We start from the raw sequence: 14,860 nt of genomic DNA on the forward strand, positions 1-14,860 counted from the left end.
AAAAAAAAAAAAAAAAAAAAGGAATATCAAATATCAGTTTACTTGCTTGGATACAAAGGCCCTCTACCACCAGCTAAATAGGAAGATATTTTCCACTCCAGTGGGTAGAGACCAAAAACTGAGTGACGATTAGACTTCAGTTCACTAGTTGGCTAGGTTACTAGACTGCAATGTCTTGAATAATCAGGCTGCATCTTTTCCTAATGACCTTACAATACTGTTTTGTGTTGTCAGAGCACTTCGCTGTCAGAGTGCAGACTTATTTGTGGGTCCCAGCATATTTAAAAGTAGAATGGGAGGCAGAGCCTTTAGCTTCCAGGCACCTCTTATGCGGAACCAGCTCCCAGTTTGGATTCAGGAGACAGAAATCCTCTCTACCTTTAACTTTAGTTTTAAAACTTTATTTTTTTAGTTGATAGTTGGATCAGGTGACCCTGAACCCTCCACTCAGTGCATCATGGGGGATTCCCATGATGCACTGAGTGTTTCCTCTTTATTTACCGTTTTCACTCACTATGCATTTATTCACCTCTCAGCATTTAATCATTATTTGTTATTAATCTCTGGCTCTCTTCTACAGCATGTCTTTTGTGCTGTGCCCCTCCCTGAGCCTGGTTCTGGCAGAGGTTTCATCGTGTTATAAGGGAGTTTTTCCTTCCCACTGTAACCAAGTTCTTGCACATAGAGGATTGTCTGATTGTTCAGGTTTTCCATGGATTATTGTAGGGTCTTTACCTTACAATATAAACCACGTCAAACTGACTGCTATTGTGATTTGGCACTTTCAAAATAAAATATAATTAAATTAATTACATTTAATATATGAACAACAACACCAAATTTGATGTTTCTTAACATGAACAAGGTCAAGTTGTATGGTGTTTTTTTTTCAGACCCTAACTGGACAAAAGTTCTGGCGCATTAGCCTTTGTAATTTAAATTGAATCTCTAACACAAACGGTTCTGCTTGGTGGAAATGTTGCTACAGTTGAAAACCACAGGAAGATTTGTGTGATTTACCAAAATCAAAATGCTCCATTATCTATAAAAGTGCTAATTTTGGGTGCTACCTTTGAGACAACTAACATTTGGTCTACACTGCTTTCAACTTTTTCACAATCAGTCAATTTATTGAGATCAATTTAATGTGTATTTGTATAGTAGAAGAATAATTAATGAGTCCTTGAACAATAATAGAAACAGGTACAACACACGAAACAGGCCAGAGTCGTAGTAGGTAGAGTTGGCAAGAAGTTGAAAAAAGGTTGAAAAATTGCTAGTAGTTGGGTAGGAAGGTCATTGTCTGTATGGACAGATTATGTATATAATATCTACTTTAACTGTTTCTCCCAGAGTGAACATCGGCTGACAGTAACAGTGCTTTATGTGTGTAGATTGTGTACGCAGCACAGTGTGCAGTGTGCTGGAGTTGTAAGCTTTATGTGACTTTGTGTGTGTGTTCCATTGGACATGCTGATACACAGAGCTCTCTGAGGACCTGCAGTCATCTGAAAAGGCACCACCGTGTGTGTGTGTGTGTGTGTGTGTGTGTGTGTGCATTCATTGTGTCGTTATTTACTCTAGCGTACAAACAAAGGAAGGTCACATTCAAGGTGACGTGATCTCACCATCTCTGCCTTAACATGCAAACAAGTTATCCCCCACCCCCACCCCCTCTTAGAGAATAGAAAACGAATGAGCACCAGCCGCTCGACCAAAGTCAATTACTGCAGCCCTGGGGATGTCGTCTTAAACAATGCTATTAGTTTCTAATAGTTTTTAATTACTGGCCTTCTTTTTATATAAATCACCCCCTACTTTCTCTCTCTTTTTTTCTCTGTCATCGAAAAAACCTATTTGTGTCCGTAATTAAATGTAGGAGAGGGGTATGAATTTAGCAGCGCTCACGTCTCGTCTCTGACTGTTTCTGTTTGAGCGGCTCCTGATTAATGCCAATACATATTGCTTGAGATAACCATTTAGTGGTTAATTTGGCCAAATTTATTGCCAGTATGCTGTCACATGGCGGAGCACGGGAGGGTGGTGGGTGGGTGGTGGCAGTGTGGGGGCCACCTCCTGTGGCCTGAAATATTGTCACAGTGACACAGCGCTATCTGGTGGAGGACAGCAGGAAGTACCAGCTCTGTATTTTAATCAGTTTATTGCACGGGGGGGGGAGCTCCAACTACTTACTGGTTCAGGTAACAAAAGTAAAACCTGACTTCAGACTTATTTTACTGGCAGAAATAAATATCCAGTGAAGTGCTCTTAGATAGCCAAAATCAATCAAGTAATTGACAAGAGAACAGACTTTTGTAGAGTTTGATTTGAATCGATAGAAATATAACTCATTCAGCTCACATGTGAGGTGAATGATCAGAGAAGACTCTGTATAGAAGATGGCTGTAGCTTTCAGGTCTGAAAAGTTAAACCAATGCAAACGTGCCTTAAACATGCATTCTTTCTAATGGCCAGCAGGGGGTGACTCCACTTGTATGTCCTGGAGGTCCAGCTAGAACTCTAGAAAATACCTCAACTCCTCATAATTCTCTTCAGTAAACACTTTCCTCATGAGTTTGTGGTGTCAGTCAGTAGATTTAAGTCTTAAGAACTATATATAATATATATATGATATGATAAAAAACACGGCATGCTCAGCTTGAGGTTTTAAGAAGGGACTTCCTTAACTGGTGGGTGCCATCATAGAGGCTATGAAAAGACCACTTATGTAGATTTATAGGCTACAGTAAGCAGAAGGGAAAACGGGTTGGGAATTGCTGTGCAATCAAGGTCCAGTCCTTGCCTTTGAAATGGTCACTTCAAAGACATTCATGTACTGTCTTCAGACTGACTTTAACAGGTCTGCAATGAGTTTTCAGTTAAACTGTGTCAAAATATTATTTCGTGTCAGATCCCAAGCCATCCCTGTGTTGATGAACATTATGTTACTGTGCCAGTGTGGAAATGCTCGCATCAGTTTTTCTGCACTGTGTGAAACGGAATTGGAGTTATGAATCTTAGATGCTGCCTCACATCACTTAGTTAGAAAGTTATGCTATGAGAGCATCTCTGAAGAAATGATACATGTCTAGTTTATTGTCTTTGCAGTTGATGGTACAGCTGCTCTGCTGGACTGATAAAGAGACACTCCTGAATAAAAGAGATCCACACTAACCTGACCGTCATTCTCTACATCATTCATGAACTTTTGGTCCATGGTGCTATGGAACAACTTACAAAGTCAATCATTTTCAAATATTAACTCTTAAACTCTGGTAGTCTCCTGTTGATCTCAATATAAAACAATATATCACTTTCTTTGTAAAGTGATTAACAGAGAAACTGACAAAAAAACGAAACTGACAGCAGTCTGCATTCTGAAAAATTGTTACGTTACGTTGTGTGATGGTTGTTCAGTGTGTGCGTACTGCTGAGAAAAGGCCAGGAGAGATTTTGTGTACCAATCTCTATGTAGAAATGTGTATAAAACACTGGAACTCACTATGCTCACTGTAAAAATGAAAACATATTTACAATGAGTATGTATGTGTGCATTTTAGCATCAGGGTTTTCCTTCTCCCTGCTCTGTTAAGTTCAGTTAAGTTCAGTTAATCATACTGAGATTTTATTTTTTAATAAAATGCAGGAATGCGTTTGCCTTGGATATAAAAACTAGGAGTCAGGACTAAGTAAAGATTGACATGATAAAGCCAAAGTTAAGGCATGCGTTCACATCCCTGAGTCACACAGCCATGCCAATTATACCCAGGTGACCCTTAGCCATGCTGCAGTAGCCTTAGACTGCTAGGAGGCTTCCTATGATGAATTTCTTTTCACTCTCTGTGTGTTTATTCATCACTACTCCAACCAGTTATGGCAGATAGACATTATGATTCTTCCTGGTAAAAGGGAGATTTTAATTCCACGGTCACCAAATGTTTACTAGTGGGTTTCTTACCATATTGGAGGGTCTTCACCTTACAATAAAAAGCACCTTGAAGTGACTGTTGTTGTCAACACAAAAACTTAAGTACACCCTTACTGGTTACATAAAATTAAGAGGATAAGTAGCAGCCAAGTGCTAATAATATATGTACTTAATTAGCTGATCATCAACAAGTGCGAGGACCTCTTTAAAATCAGAAGTTTTGGCAGTGTGCTTATCTAGAATATTCAGTTTACAACAAACAAAATAAAACAAGGTTTTTCAATCGTCCAGTAAAAATCCCAAACTCAGCCGGATTAAAATGCTGTGGTGGAAACTCAGGAGATCCACCAAAATCGTGGTTGGAAGTAATTATTGCAGTCCTACATATGAAAAGAAAAGACTGTACTAGCCATAAAGTCTTTTATGTGTGGACTACAAATTTTAACATCTATTTAAGTCACTAGAACTCAAAATTATATAAAGAAGTATATAAAACCAGTCCAAACAGGATTCATTATGGGCTGTCAGGAAAAAAGTATTACAAGAAAAATACTAAATCTCCAGTTAATATCTCAGCTTGGATCCTGAGAAAGCATTTAATCAAGTTTATTGGCTGTTTCTGGAACAAACACTGATAGAAATAAGATAGAAATAAGAAATGGAGAAATATTTGCTACTTGGATTAATGCACTTTATAAAAATCCTAGGTCAAAAGTTAGGCTTAACAGTTGTTGTTCTGATTCATTTATGGTTGAAACGGGTGTGAGGAAAGGGAGACTCATTATCACCAATTCTCTTTATTGGCTTTATAGGCTCTTACTTTTTCTTTTGGGACTTTAGAGAAACATATGGCTCAGACCAGAGGTACATTTTACGGATACTCCTATTCATTGCTGGGAAAATGAGAACTCTGAAGTGGAAGAAAACAAAACCACCATTCATAACTCAGTGGATACAGAGACCGAATAAGTCTACATAATAGAACAAATGACTGCAAGTCTGCAACTGAAGAAGGGAAAGAACTAAAGAAGAGTGTGCCAGAATTTCTCTACCATTACATGAGAGACTGATAAAGTCATAGATAAAGAATGAAGTCTTCCTCATCACTGCTAATTTAACACATGCTAAACTTTAGAAAGGTAAGCTTTACATTCAATTCAATTTTATTTATATAGAACCAAATCACAACAATTACAATTGATATTGTAAGGAAAAGATCCTACAATAATACAGTGAAAACCGAGACAACTCCAACAAAAAAGTGAACCCCTTTAAGCAAGCGCTTTGGCGACAGTGGGAAGGAAAAACAAAGGGACGACCATCTGCTACGACCGGTTGACACACTGTAGAAAAGAGACAGAGATGAATAATAGATAAGATTAAATGCAGTGTGGTTTATAAATAAAAAAGTGAGTGAAAACAGTGAATGAAAAAGAAACACTCACTGCATTTTAGGGAGTCCCAGCAGCCTAGACCTACTGCAACATAACTAAGGGTGGATTCAGGGTCACATTATCGAGCTCTAACTATATGTTTTATCAAATAGGAAAGTATTAAACCTAATCTTAAAAGTAGAGAGGGTCTCTGTCTACTGAATCCAAACTTGAGGCTGGTTCCACAGAAGAGGGACTTGAAAGCATGCGCCTTTAAATATCCTTGTAACCACAAGTAAGCCTGCAGTCTGAGCATGAAGTGCTCTTATTGGGTGATATGGTGCTATGAGGTCATTAAGATAAGATGGTGCCTGATTATTCAAGACCTTGTATGTGATGAGAAGTACATGATTGTGTACTGTCAGAATGTCACAGCAATAGGATATTTCAGCATTCACGTTTCATAAAAACTTGATGTCATGCTTTGAGTGTGTTATTTCAAACCTATGGGAAGCACATGGATACATGAACAGGCAGTGCTGCACACACCCACACAGATACGGAGAGAGCAAGAGAGGCTGGCAGTGTGTGTTGGTCTGATTAATGACGGCACCAGCAGAGCAGCTCTGAGCCAGCTGTCACATGACATCTGATGACTGCCTCCCTCTCGCTCTCTTTCTCTCTCTCTCTCTCTCTCTCACACACACACACACACACACACACACCTCTCAGTCTTTGTTTCTCTCGCACCTTCCACCCATCCAAACCCCCCTGTCCTTTATCCACTTTTTTTGCCTTTTCTTTCTCTCCTCTGACGAACTATCTGTAAAGACACAACATCAAAGAGAAAACGCAGTGAAATAACAAACATCCTTTCTTGCTTTCTTTCTCTGTCTCAGTGATGAATAAAGGCCAGAGTGTGACAAAGTATTACCGGTGGATCCAGAAGAATGGTGGTTACATCTGGATCCAGTCCAGTGCCACCATCGCTATCAATGTGAAAAACGCCAGCGAGAAGAACATCATCTGGGTCAACTACGTTCTCAGGTCAGAGGTCGACAATGTGATAATGATCTTGTGGTACAATGGTATGGTGGAACAGTCCAAAAAATTACCTCCTACCTCTTTTTTCTTATTGCTTTTCCTTGATCTCTGTGGAAACATTAGGAGGTCAAGGAGAGTTTATTAAAACTCATTCAAAAGAAGTAAAAGAGAAGCTGCTCAGAGAATCCAGATGTATGTATACTAGACTCTTAAACAAATGCAGATGTCCAGAAAATGGAGAGTTTTACAGGGACAGGAGCCTCTGCAGATTAATTAAAGAAACAAAGCCAATGAAATGAACTAAATCACATTTTCTTACTGTAGATTAATATCATACAGAAAGTAATAAAGCTAGCTTTCATTGACTAGTTTGTTTTACTTTTAAAGAATAGACAGACATAGGCATTACTTTATAAAAACATTTGCATCCTCCCCATTTTACTTTATAATGCATTCACGATTGGAGCCATGTTATTATAAATTATACATTATAGCCAGGGGGGCACATAAGTGGTCCGCTGTCAAAATAAAAGATGCGCACCAGATAAGAAGTTGCAACGTGCGTTTGCGTCCATATAAAAGGCGCTGTTTTTGTCCGCTAGAGTGGGATTTTCACGGCATATTCTGCACCACATCTCTGTGCTGTTCATCATTTGTTTGAAGCCAGCTCACCTCCTGCAACCACTTTTCCGAGAATACGCGCTTCTTTTGCGGTTCGGACTCCTTCTGACATTTCTTTGGAGGTGGAGGAACACCAAAGTAATTGCTTAAAGGAGCTTGCTTCTCGACATCTTTAAGAGTTCTAAACAAATGTCTGTCCTCCTCCAGAAAATCTTATGTACGCAAACCGGTTGCAACTTCTTATCTTGACAGCGAATGCGCACCTGCGGACCACTTATGTGCACCCCTGTTTAGCTTGACATTTTCATTAGATTTGACCAAGGCAATCGATGAACAAACGTTTCTTCTGTCACTGACAAATTTTCTGTGTCTTTGCAGTAATCCAGAGTATAAAGACACACCCATGGACATTGCCCAGCTGCCAAACCTGCCTGAGAAAGCTTCAGAGTCGTCTGAAACTTCAGACTCTGAGTCCGAGTCCAAAGAAAACTCAGGTGGGTAGAAAAGGGAGAACAGAGGAGCAACATATAGTTGCTAAATGAAAAAAAAAAAATAGGTTTTACATATAGTTGATATATTTGACAGTATTTGGAGTAATCTGCTGGCCTCTAGTGCATAGCCTGAGTCCTGCCATCATTTTCTTCAGCCACAGTTTGAAGAAGAGCAAAGATTAAAAAGCCGTATGAGTTCTGCTTACCATCATGTCCATTCAGTCACATTTTAATGGAGATAGGCATCAGCGTCATTTATATTTTGTGTATTCTTTTCTTTTTTTTGTTTTTGCTCCTCTGGATTCCGTTGGATCTAGAGGGCCTCTGACAAAACTGACCTTATCCCAAACGTAACAGCTCCTAGATGGCAAAGCCTATGTAAAATAAAAAGAGTGAACCAAAAAGATATAAATCAGATCATATTCTTACATTGTATAAATATTAGAATAGTTACAATATTGCACAAAATGCTTCTAAAACCTACATGATTCCTTAACAGCACCTGTTCAAATACAACCAGAAAAAAGAAATATGGTTTGAAGAAGAGAAGCCAAAGATATTTTATCAGCTGGTGCCAGTGTGCTGACTTTGCCAGGCTGAAATGTCTTGAATGCCAACAGCTGCAGGGACTGGGCGCTCACTGGCAGTGTTGCAAACTGCGACAAAATGACAAAATGACAAAATATGGTACAGCTGCACAGCATCACACAATGCCTCCAAACTTCACACATCACAAAATCCTGCAAAATGCCTCAAATAAAGGCCACAATACACAAACACCCTCCAAGAAATGCACCAAAATGGCACAAAGGAAATAACACATTCTGCTCATCGTTGGAGATCTGCAAATCACAAAGGTTTAGGCGATGCCATCTCAGTCCTGTAGGCAGGGGAATCTTCTTTTGTGTGAAAAACAATTCTAGAAAATATTTTTAAATGAATAACATTTCTTCAGGGATAAATTCTGTGCTACTACTTTTTCTTTGTGTGTAGTTTAGGTCATAAAACAGCTTAATTACAATATTTGACAGTGAGTACTAAAACAGGAGACTATAATAAATCTGCTTTTCATCACCCTTGACACTACAGACACTGTAGTGCTGCTGTTAGTTTGAAATTTATTTTGTTCCCACTACAGAGGCTGTCCAAACTTCCTAGTCCCATTGATTCGCTGCAACAGATCAGTAAAGAAACACGATTACAGACCTCGATACAAAATGCTGGAATAACATCTGGAAGCAGAAGATATTGTATTAGACTAAGAAAAAGGGAGCTCTGTTCAGTGAATGCACTTGTCAGCAGTCTTGAGTCATTTGTTTGTGCAGACATGGCACACCAAAAATGAAGGAGGGCTTTGCCGTAAACCTAAAAAGCAACACTCAGCTTCTCAGATTCTTGGTATAACATTGTCTGCACACGCACAAGTACAAACTTCATCAGTCTTATATGTCAGCTGAGGGGATAAAGACTTCTCTCTCTCAGGTTTGCCTACTTGTATTTCTTTATTGGATACAGAGAGGTAAGAAACTTCCTTGGAATTTTAACTCAGGCTAGTCATTTCATATCGTGTCAGAGCAAACCAGCTGATAAAACTTCCAGCCAACCACTCTGACAACTACCATTTTAACCATTTTAGGCTTGACTGATGAGGTAAAGACCCTGCAATAATATGTTGGGGCTGTTGTTGTAATTTGGTGCTATATAAATAAATTGTTTTAGACCTCGAATCGGTATTAAATAAATTTTTAGACTGAATGATTAAAACATGTATAGTGTTTTTAATAGTCTGGAAAAAAAAAATGCCCGATGGCATCTGGTGCTTAAGAGGTATTAATTCTAAATTTTGAATTTGAAAATCAAAACTAGAACCCCGAATTGGATAAGCGGGAGGTAATAGATTGATGGAGAAGCCAAAACTTTCTGTTAAATATTTTGGAAACTGTTCACTAGATGAAACAAATTCATCAGAATCAATTTACTAGATACACAAGGATGCCTCACAGGTGATGCCTCACCTGAGATCTTGAAAACACTGATATCTGATTTCAGATCTAGAAACAGAAAACAAGGATTTTATTCACCTTGTGTCACCAGCATTTTAAGCAGCAGATAATAGTGAAGGAGACAAAGCTCAAAGCAGTGTCATTACAGCTGAATTTAAAGCAAGCCTGGGCCTCCACCTTGAGCGTAATATTATCAAGTCCACCAGCCTGTGCTGGCATGATGGGAATCAGTGCCAGCTGTTATTCTTGCTGGAGGAGAGTGGTTCTGGCACACTGTTGGCTGTAAACTGACGCCAGCTGCTGCAGGAAGTGTCCAGCTTCAGCTCCAACAGGCCTGCGATGCCCCAGTTTGACATATTTTAAAATGAGATATCTGCTCTTTGACATTTGTTCTCTTAAGATGCAATGTATGTACAGAAGGAGAGCCTATGAATAAAGATGTCTAAAATGGCAAACAAAGTTATCTTTTACCCCCCTTTTTTTTTTTTGTGGGGCAGAATACAGCAGATTGTCTGTCACATGCAAAATTGGCATACCATAATCTAATAAGTTTTACTTACCCTACGTTACTACTGTGAATTATTACAACAATATGGATTAATCCGCAGCTGAAAATCCTTCCCATCAAATACCTCCTGATTCACAAATAAAATAAATAAAAAATTGAAGTAATGTAAAAATGCATGCTCAGTGTCGTTGCCAACGACACTGGGACAGAAGAGCAGCAGTGTTGTGTATTAACTAGCCTTGTCAGATGCATTTACAGAGAAACCAGTCAGAATTAAATAAGAAAATGAGCAGCATAATTCAAGATGTCCTCGACCTGATAGCACTATCCAAAGATTGGGTATCAGATACGCATACTGCCAAAAGTATTCACTCACCCATTCAAATGACTGAGTTCAGGCAATCCAGTCACTTCCATGACCACGTAAAATCAATCACCTAGGCATGCAGACTGCTTCCACAAACATTTGTGAAAGAATGGGCCACTCAGAGGAGCTCAGTAAATTACAGAATATTACCAACTTTCTGAGTTAAGAGCTTCTGTGAAAAGAACTCTTATCGGCTGAGCAAGACTTTTTGAACAATTTCATTCTGCCAACTTTATGGGAACAGTTTGGGGATGTACCCTTCCGGTTCCAACAGGACTGCACACCAGTGCACAAAGCAAGGTCCATAAAGACATGGCCTGCACAAAGTTCTGACCTCAACCCAATAGAACACCTTTCAGATGAATTAGAGCAGAGACTGTGAGCCAGGTCTTCTTCTCCAATATGAGTGTCTTACCTTACAAAAGCACTTCTGGAAGAATGGTCCAAAATTCCCATAAAGACGCTCCTAAACCTTGTGAAAAGCCTTGGTAAAATGGTAAATGTGGTTCTTATACAGTGCTTTTCTACACTACCCGCACACTCAAAGTGTGCTATACAATATATTCTCAGAAGAGCTGTAGCTGTTATACCTAAACCCTGTGGATTAAGAATGGGATGTCACTCAAGTTTTGTGTGTGAAGGCAGACAAGTGAATACTTTTGGCAATATAGTGTATTTCACAGTGTAGTTGTTGAAATGTCTTCTTCATGTGATCTCATGGTCTATGAAAATACTTGACTCCATTTTATTGTGAAATGATATTTCATTTATATTGAACCTCCCTGGTTGGGAGGAACCTTTAAGACTACCGGTCCATTTTTAATTTTCAGGCTTGGAATACATCTGTTTTGCTTGGAAAGCCCACTTAATGGAGATACAAGGTTTCCCCCAGACAAAGCAATTGAGTCGACATTTCGGATGCCATTAGGGAGTCTTAGCTCTGCCAGCTGGGCAGCCGCTGGCCTGGCCTATGTGTGTGCTGGCAGAGTTTAAAGTGTGTATGTGTTGTGTGTGTAATGGGCTAGACAGAGCCAACATGCCTGAACAGAAGCAGCTATGGATACTGAGCACACATCAGTGCATCCAGAAAACAACACATGGAATACCTGTCCTGAAAAATGTAAGGGGGCATGCAGAATTACGCAGGTATTCAATGGCAGTGTTGGCAAGTCAGTCTGACACACTCACTGGATGGAGTGCCAAGACACTTGTGTTTCCAAGAGTATAAATCTTATTGTTTTTTTAGGGAAACTCTTCACTGTTACAACATCAGGATAAATTTTTCCACAACATTGGAGCATAATTTTTATGTCAGTCCATCAAAGTTTTTGATTCACTCCATATCAAAGCAATTAACAAATCTAATGATTTTCTTTTCCATTACTAAAGCCACACCTCTATATCATGAATGTGAGTTCACATGGTTCAGATGGTTAATGGACTGTAATTAACAAGTAAATTAATGGTTGAAACGATGGTGCACAGCATTAGTTCAAGCAGGTTATGAAGTCAGGATCTGCCACAGCACTGGCTGCATTTGCAAATCACTTTGCAACCCATTCCTGCAACAGCTCTTCCCTTCATGCTGTGTTTGACTACATCATCAATTTTATGTGTTCATGCAGTGACTTGTTGCTGCTCTGGGAAGATATCATACTGCCAAATATTAAGAATCTACTTATGTCTAGAATGGTTTCGACTGTAACTGGAATCTTCTTTTTCTGCATTATAAACAAATATTTTTTTTCGACAGACAACGAGAACACCAAGGCAGAGGAGAAGCCCGGCCACCAAACAGAACACAGTGAGGACCCAGAGACAGACAGCAAACGTCAGCAGCAACCCGGCCAGTCACACTGTTCATCTGAACAAGAAATGAAGCGCCAAGAAGAAGGAGATAGCTCAAGTAACCCTGAGAGCCAGGACAGTGATGACAGTCTGGAACCTTCAGATGGAGAGGGTGAGGAGCAAGAAGAGGCTGGCAGAGGAGGTGGAGGTGGAGGTGGAGGCAGGTTGGGAAGGTTAGCAGGGCTTGGAGGATTAGGGAGTCTGGGTGCCATCGGTGGACTGGGTAACCTAGGTGGGCTTCATATTAAAGTAGAGCACTACGGAGAAGGGGAAGACGTACAGCTGCGTAGCTCCCAAACGTCTTCATCAGAAGAGGAAGGAGAAGAAGAAGAGGAGGATGAAGAAGATGACGAGGATGACAATGGGTGCGTGCAAGATTGTGACAGTGTCAATGCTGGTAGCAAGCTGCAGAAAAGGCGAAAGAGGAGGAAAGTGCAGAAATGGGATGGCTCACGAAGCAGGAGGCTTCGTCTGTCTTCAACTACACCCAGTCCCATAGCAATAGGCGATACCACTCCGCTAGTCGACCCCTCCCAAGCCACAACCGCAACCTCCACCCATCTCTTAGCCTCATCTGGCTCCCCAAACAGTGCAAATGCAGCATCCTCAGTTCTGAAGATTAAGACAGAGATGGCAGAACCAATAAACTTTGACAATGACAGCAGCATCTGGAACTACCCTCCCAACAGGGAAATTTCCAGAAACGAGTCTCCATACAGCATGACCTCCAAGCCATCTGCTCCAGGGAGCCACGAGACCTTCCCCTCACCACAGGGAGGATCTCTCCAGGTAGCCATTCCTGACTCTGTCCTCACCCCTCCTGGAACTGAGGGAGGAGCAGGAGGAGTGAGGAAACCCCCTTACAATGGAAGCTCAGCCCCATCCTCTGCCTCCAGCGCTGTAAGCTTAGCTCCTCCTTCCAGCGCCTCCTCTGCCGACCCCCTATCCCCTCCCCTTTCTGCATCCCCACGGGACAAGCAACAAGGCACTCCCACCACCTCTTCTTCCTCATCTTCTTCTTCATCCTCCTCAACCTCTTCTTCTTCACTGCTGTACTCTGGGGACCTTGAAGCACTTCAGCGCCTGCAAGCTGGTAACGTGGTGCTTCCGCTGGTCCACAGAGTCACAGGTACTCTGGCCTCCACCAGCACGACAGCTCCACGGGTCTACACCACTGGGACCATCAGGTATGCGCCAGCGGACGTAACTCTGGCTATGGCACAAGGCAACCTCCTCCCTAATGCTGCCATGAACTTTGTTGACGGCTCAGGGTTCGGCCTGGACCCTAAGACACCCATGGAGATGCTCTACCATCATGTCCACAGGCTCAACATGTCTGCTGCGGCAGCTGCTGGCCCCTTTGTCGGATCTCCTACTGCCACAGGTGGGAACGGTGCCCTTGGAGGTCAGATGCCAACAACAGCCAATGTTTTCACCACGGCAGAGGGACTGTTCTCAACGCTACCATTCCCAGTGTACAGCAACGGGATCCATACCACGCAGACAACACTGGAGAGGAAGGAGGATTAGCAGAAAGTATCCAAGACCGCATTACTGTGTTTTCGGAATCAACAACTGTGTCAAAGACTGCTCACTAGTAAATAAAAATGAAAGACTATTTACTTGTTTTATCAACACGGTTTAGCACTGTGTTTCCGAGAGAAGAGAAAGGAAAGGATGACAGATGTACTCTAGCACTTTGAATCTCAGAAACTGAGCTTGCGTAACAGACGTGACCCTCAAACTTGTCCCCCTTTTCTATCTGTTTTCTCTCTCCTCCTCATCCTCTTCTCCTCTCTCAGTCTCTCGCTTTGCTCCCGTTTCTTGCGATCAGCAACTCTTTTCTCTTGAACAAAAAAACCCCAGACTATTCTTTATTGTAAAGAACCCCTTTTTTGCCTACAGAGAATTCATATTGCCTAAGGACTCAGTTGGAGCCTGATGGGGATAATTTTTATTATTTGACTTGTTTCTGTTGCATCTTTATAAAGATGTGGATTGTGTGTATTTAAAGGAGGACGGTACAGGGATTTGTAACAGACAGAGAACTCTATGTGGCGTTCCTTCTTATGTATCTTGATGTGATCAAGGCTTGAAAAGAACGTTTTTAAACCGAGAGGACGGTGCTCTCTTGCGCCCCACAAAGGTCTCAGAGATAATCTTTTGAAAAAAGGTTTTTTGAGAAAGTTTCTCAATTGAGGGAATAGTTTAGTGAATTAATGCTGTTTTTTTCTTTTACTTTTATCCTTTTTTTTATATATATAAAATATTCTAGCTCAGATTTCACTTACGAATCAAGCATTAAAAAGAAAAACAAAAAAAAAAGCAATTTCAGCCGGGTAATGACCTGTGAATTATCGAATGTTACTACTTCCTCTTTTATCCCAGGAGTTTACCTACAGGTCTCGCACCAAACATAGCCTCCTCTACACCTCTTCCCATCTCAATCTGTCGCTCTCTCTCTTATCTTTCACGCTGTCTGCCTGACCTTTCATGTTTCTGTCCACATTTCTTCCTGTCAATTCTACAGATTTGTGGTGCTACCGACCGTCCAGTAACCCTGATTCAGCTGGCTGATGTGGGTACTGTAAACAAACCCACAGCTCGTTGATAGACTGATATCATTTTTTTTATTTTTTAGAGGGGGGGAAAGATTTTAAAGTTTGTTTTTGTTTGT

General features: G+C 40.8%; 1 protein-coding gene across 3 annotated transcripts in view; it reads left to right on the forward strand.

The window, feature by feature from the left end:
• The window catches only part of LOC102310091 (neuronal PAS domain-containing protein 3), a 358,526-nt gene extending 343,666 nt beyond the window's left edge, over window positions 1–14,860 (forward strand). For all 3 annotated transcript variants that reach the window (XM_005941008.3, XM_014339622.2, XM_014339623.2), the window contains 3 exons: window positions 6,201–6,348; window positions 7,345–7,460; window positions 12,089–14,860. In XM_005941008.3, the coding sequence (XP_005941070.2) occupies window positions 6,201–6,348; window positions 7,345–7,460; window positions 12,089–13,713 (1,889 nt within the window). In that variant the 3' untranslated portion in view covers window positions 13,714–14,860. The remainder of the gene's footprint in view (window positions 1–6,200; window positions 6,349–7,344; window positions 7,461–12,088) is intronic.

The sequence above is a fragment of the Haplochromis burtoni genome, unplaced genomic scaffold (assembly GCF_018398535.1).
Source record: "Haplochromis burtoni strain Fernald_Lab_line unplaced genomic scaffold, NCSU_Asbu1 Contig_288, whole genome shotgun sequence".
In the NCBI taxonomy this organism is placed as follows: domain Eukaryota; kingdom Metazoa; phylum Chordata; class Actinopteri; order Cichliformes; family Cichlidae; genus Haplochromis; species Haplochromis burtoni.